General features: G+C 41.4%; 1 protein-coding gene across 1 annotated transcript in view; it reads right to left on the bottom strand.

The window, feature by feature from the left end:
* Positions 1-4,210: 4,210 nt before the first annotated feature.
* The window catches only part of KLHL14 (kelch-like family member 14), a 42,631-nt gene continuing 40,841 nt past the window's right edge, over positions 4,211-6,000 (bottom strand). The window contains exons 6-7 of the mRNA XM_010179469.1: positions 5,788-5,945; positions 4,211-5,304 (exon numbers count right to left, since the gene is read on the bottom strand). Of these exons, the coding sequence (XP_010177771.1) occupies positions 5,164-5,304; positions 5,788-5,945 (299 nt within the window). The 3' untranslated portion in view covers positions 4,211-5,163. The remainder of the gene's footprint in view (positions 5,305-5,787; positions 5,946-6,000) is intronic.

The raw sequence follows: 6,000 nt of genomic DNA, 5'->3' as shown, positions 1-6,000 counted from the left end.
CCTGCTGAAGTTATTTTTCATTTCTGGGAACAAATAATTTATTTGGATTTTCATATATCAGGATCACAGAGATTTGCCACAGTCAGATTTTAATTTTAGTTACATCTGAGCTGGTTTATATATTAGGACACATAGTTTTGCATGAGAGCATCTTCTAAAATCTGTAATTGGTGTGGAACACTGACATGCACAGAATACATCTGACAAGGTCCAGAGAGTTAGGTTCAGTTTCGCTGATCAACATCTATGCTGCAGATTAGCTGAATCTTTTACGGTATTACAAGCCCTCCAGAATTCATTAGTGTACTTTCCCTTCCCGCTATCACTCCGACCTCCAGCACTGCCATCGCTGCTTCCTTGGTCTGGACCCAAGAAGCTGAAGCACTGACTGTTTTCTGCTGATGGACTAACAACAGAAATGAGAATGTGTATCTTAAAACTGCCCAGGAGTGTCTATGTTTGCAATTACTGTCTTGCCCTCTTTAGCACTGTTTGGCATTTCTGTCTCCTTTGTCTGTACCCAGAAAGCACCATTTAAATTGCAAGCTGAAAGTTGGTCTGTCCCTCAAAAGCAATAGAACTAGAGTACTGTATTGGCAAGTGATTATAATACAATCTAAAGTGGTATATATAATGAGCTTTGGCACAGATTTTTCTCAGAAGTTGGCTCACAGATGCAGCTAGCACAGTAAATAATTGTATTAAAAGTGGGAAGGGGGACAAACAAGTGAAGGAAGGCAATGCCCCCTTTTGGGAGGTGGGTGCACAGTACCTCTGAATACAATGTATCTTTCTAAACCACCAGATTTGCCCTACTTAAGGCTACGCGTCTGGGTTGCAAGTCAGCAGCAACCCAGCCTTCTCACCCTTCTCAGGCAGTGGATGGGACCACAGCTCAGGGACAGGAAATAGCTCTGCTCACAGGTCTGCTCTGTTCCAGGTCCAGCTCCACTAAAATACTTGGAAAGTTTGTCATGCTGAGGAGGAGAAGAAGATAAACGTTTGGCAAAAGAGACAGCAGAGGAGAAGGAGACTGGAGGAACTCTCCAAGGGTCCAACTCCCAAAGACGACTCTCATCTGTGAATCAGAAATGGAAAAGACCCTCCAGCCCAAATGGGGACTGGGACTTGCCACACTTCTGCTCTCCTTGAGCTTCTCACCACCAGTGGCAGCTCTCCTCCCTTGCCACAGGTGCTGGCTGTAGTTGGGTGCTTGCTGCAGCCCAGGCACTGCAGAGAGGTGCCATTGGGCATCTTACGCATGCATTGAAAGCTTGAATACTGAGACACCCAAGTACTCTCCTGGTTTGATCCTTTTGCTTGACAGCTAGACCACTATAAACAAATAGTTGAAGAAAATAGGAGCAGTACCATCACCAACTGCTTATTTAGTTTCATGTTTATTTCATGTCCTATTTTATTGCATTTTCTCCTATTTCTCTTCCGCTCTTCATGTCACCTCTCCTCTCATCTTTCCAGTCTTGCTCTGATGTGTGCTCAGAAACCATCTTTGCCTTCCTCGTTACTCCGGCCCTTACTTTCTCTGTGCCCTTGATCCACAAGAATTTCCCACATTCTCTTCTTGCAGGCTCTCGTTGTGGTTTTTTTTGGGTTTTTTTTTGGTTTTTTGTTTGTTTTTGTTTTTCTTTTCATTCTTACTCCTTCTTTTTTTGCTTCATTCCCTTCCTTTCTAAATCATACATCTGCCCACTGCTTCCAGCTCCTCTTCTTCCTCCTTTTCCTGCATTACTTTAAAAAATATGCACAAATCTCTCTTCCTTCCTTTCTCTTCTGAAATAAGCTCAGTGATGAGTCCTACTCATTGTGTTATATTACTGTAGTTGCTGCTGGCTTGCCCTTCTCTTCCTCATAAAAGATTTGAACAGGACTGATCCTCTCTCATTAGCCTGGACTCTTATTACACCCTCAGCCACCCCCTAGCACAGCTCATGCTTGCTATTAGCATGGGGGTAAGGGACTGCCTTTTTGCTTGCTCAGTGCACCCACTCGCTTTGCGTAGGAAGGTCCTGGTCCATGACAAAGGTTGGTAGGCACGAATAAATAATGTATATTATAGTACTGGTGTTGATAACAATCCTGCTTCCTGGTAAAACCCCTGCTGCTACCTTGTCTTCTCAGCCGGGCAATACCCCTTGTCTCAACCCATACACTGCTCACTTGTGCCAGGACTTCCCCTCCAAGAACAGAAACACCCAGAGGTAGAAGGATCAATCACCACAGGAGGGACATTTTGGAGAGGGAAGAAATTGCCACAATTAGAATTCACTTCTCCAAAACAAGACTGTGTTTAACAGAGTAGTGTCCTTTTCACTTATCTTACAGTGGGACAGCAGAGTGGGACGAGTACCGCAAAGTGTTTCACAGGTGTCTGATCCTATCTGTGGGCTTCTGAGGTCTGACCCCACCGGCAGGGACACAGGTGGGGCTTTTCCTGCTGGCAGCACAGGCCAGGTACAGGGGAAGACTCTGACTCACGACATTCTTTGTGAGCATTTTGTTTGCAAACACTGAGCAGTGATACCGAGTAGTGAACAATGAGGCTGTTATGTACGGCCACAAAATAAAAGAAGTTTACGCATCTACATGATAAAAAAAGTTCCAAAGAATTTAATGTAGATATTATTTATACATACACTTTGTAAGTAGGAATATGGCAGACAGCTGAATTAGTACATAAAGTTTTATTTAAAGTTTCCCCCCCCACAAGCAAGCTTCATTTACACAGTCTAGTATAGTACAAAATTTACATTCTTTGTGTGACTTATTCAGTTAGCACTTTCCTTGGTCATGCCCTCCTGAAAGATAGAAAGATTTACATACAGTCCTCATAAATCTTTAAATTATCTTGGTAAAAAAAAAGGACCACTTAAAAGGACAACAAATATCCTTTAAAAATGGTACATTTCAGTAGAGACAGGTGACAGTCAGTGCTTAATGGCAGACCTTATCCTGATCTTAAATGTCATTCAAGGGTTCCTCATTTAGTATCTTAACAGTTTTATATATATTTATATTTATATACTTTCAACAGGAAAGGAAAAAAAAAGTCATGATTGCACCAAATATATTTTACAAGGGATCCCTTGGATCTGAACAATATAAATAAATAGAAAACCAACTAAGATTGCACTATATAGTAGAAATGGATCGAGATTTCAGGATATACACTCCACCTTTATGAGTTCCGTAGTGATGCTCACTGGAAAACTCCCCAACGGCACATTCAAATATTAGCATCTTCAGAAAATTATTTTGTTTAAACAATTTTTTTCCAGGCGTGCAGCTACCTCATCAACTGGGTTATTGCATTTGTATGGTATGGATCTTTACTGCATTACTCCTATTTTACAACTGTGTAATTCTGCTGCAAGCAAGGGAGTTGCACTGCAATAAAACTGGACTGATGCCAGAGAGAAACAGTCCCATGGTATTTGCTCTCCATTATTTATATTGCTCTCAAGCATCAATATATAGTGTAGTTTCTGTGTACATTTGGCCTCTTTCTATTTTGCAAAGCAAATAATGAATTCTTCCTCCCATCTATTGCCTTTGCAGCAGAAACCAACCTCTAGTGATTGCCTGCTCCTTGCTTAATGCATTAAGTTCTATCGTGAAAAATATGTGCAGGCCTGAAAATGCAGGGTCTGAGTCTCCTTTGCCTTTTATCTGGTGCAGGCAGTTACAAGTAGGCAAATTAAAGGCCATATTCTTAGCTGACATAAATCAAAGTACATCCATTGGCTTCAATGGAGCAATGTCAGTTTGTACCAGCGAAGAGGACAGTCCTGAGGGTAACGGATGCAGCACCAGTAAATGGAACAATTATGCATATGCTTATGCTGAGGTGTAGATGATTATGTTAGCTGCGAGGTGGTTAAGAATCAGGCTCAGACTTTGTCACTGCTTTTGCAAAGTCAGGACAGAAAGACATAATCTTAAAGCATGGACAGTCTGATTTGTGCAGGCAACTATGCGTTTATATGAAGTGAGTCCTAAATGCTACTGGTCCCATGTGGTAGCATTCTGAACTCCCATTGCAATGTGTAAATAATTACACAGACTATAAGGCAGTGGAAAGTCTAGCCTCCTACTACTTTGAATCCATAGTAAAGATCTTTCAGAGTACATTTTAGGATCAACTTTCTTTTTAACTACTTACCAGTGTCTCTCCAAAATTATGCATAATAATTTAAGAGTCCAAAGTAATACGTTTATAGTTAAATGCAGTCTTCTTGTCATTGGAAGCAACTAGTGTGGATGATCCTAACAGGTGACTGGAAATTAAGGATTCTGGTGCTTCGTTAAGTGGCCATAGAAATAACTTTACGAACCCAGAATTCAAGGTGTAGGATCAAATTTCTGTAATATTAATGTAAAAACAGTCATTCCACGTGACTTCAGTGAAATGACTCTGACTTTACACAAGTGTGATTAGAAGAATTTGATCCTAATCCCTAAGCTGCTATTGCAGGAAGTGCTCTGCAAAGCATGGCTTTCATTGTATTCTGCTTTCCGCTGCACTTACACATGGGGACTTAGAAGGCAGAGCGTATTAGATGCCAAGTCGTGCAAAATCTGAACGATATTTCTTTACCTTTTATAATCTTCTGATGCTGTGTTGCTTGCAGAGCATGTGAAGTAGCTGTAGGTTAGGATTACAGAGGAGGAGACAATTCTGCAATGCAGTGTGAGCTTTTCACTATCTGAATTCTGAAGCATTCATGAAAACAACATCCTCATGACTTCAACACAGATCACATGCAGGTAGATACAATGCACAATACTGATCTTTTCTCTTCAGGCTGTATTTGAACATTTAGCCTTCATTTTTTTTAAAGTTAAATTTGACGTGAGGAACAACTCTGCAGCAGGAAAAAAGTTAAAATCAGTCTGAAATGGCAGTCTGTCAGTGTGTAATGTTCGGTGTGTTTTAGCTACTTCATAAGAAACCGGCACCTATCTGAGATGGGACAACACTTGGTTTTCGCTTTCTTTTAGCTTGCTCCTAAAGCATAAACATGGAATAAGGGGTCAATTATGGTAGCTTTGTTTTAACAGGAATCCTGTTCTAATAAAATATTTACGTCACCCGTCATTATTTCCCCAGATGCAATCAGTGTTCATGTCAGTGCTCCTTGACTATCATTTGTTGTACGGTACGCAGGCTGGCAATATGACAGTCGAGCAAGCAGGTCCTGCAAGTGGCTCAGCAACATCTCCTTCTAGTTCTGTCCAAGTCCCCTTCTCAGGACTATAGCAAATAGTAGAAGATTTGTAGGCTCCCTGTAATAGAACAAAAAGTTATATTAAATGTGGCCTAAGTAAACCCAAGTCACACATCATTTTTAAAGATGAAAAGCCGCTTTCAAAAGTGACTCGTGGTTTTGGGCCCCAATTTAAGAGCATTTCAAGAGATCTGGTTTTCATATGGGCTGAGCGCCCAGCCTCTGCAAATCAGGCTCCTTCACAAGCACCTTATAAGCAGAGCTATAGGCATAGAGTCTTGTAAGTCACTTTTGACAAATTGCATCTGATTTTTATATTACTCCATATCAGTGAATACAATCTGATAATAACCCATCTAAACAGAAACACAGAAAGGTGAAAAAGTACTCCATGTTCTCCACAAGTTGAAAACCAAACCAAACCCTGCCCCTACAGCTCTTCATCCCTTATCTTCTCTCTCCATCCCATCTGGGTAATATACAGACTGGCTGCAAGAGCTCAGAAGGAGTGGAAGGGTGACTGTAGAAAGCAGGTACACACCATACTCCAGCTGTAGCCTCCTACAAGGTAAATACTGTCATCAAGGACTGCACACCCAGGGCCACTGCGACCCTCCAAAATAGGAGTCTGGAGGATATTCCACTGGTCGCCTTTTGGATCATAGCATTCCACAAGCATTACGTCGAGATGGGAGAAACCTGGAGGAGGGCATTAAGAAAAGAGAGTGTGTGTAATGGCATACTGGTTTATTAT

Source organism: Mesitornis unicolor, unplaced genomic scaffold (genome assembly GCF_000695765.1).
Source record: "Mesitornis unicolor isolate BGI_N332 unplaced genomic scaffold, ASM69576v1 scaffold7772, whole genome shotgun sequence".
NCBI classification, from domain to species: domain Eukaryota; kingdom Metazoa; phylum Chordata; class Aves; order Mesitornithiformes; family Mesitornithidae; genus Mesitornis; species Mesitornis unicolor.
The sequence above is the reverse complement of the archived record's forward strand: the minus strand, read 5'-3'. Positions and strand labels throughout refer to the sequence as shown.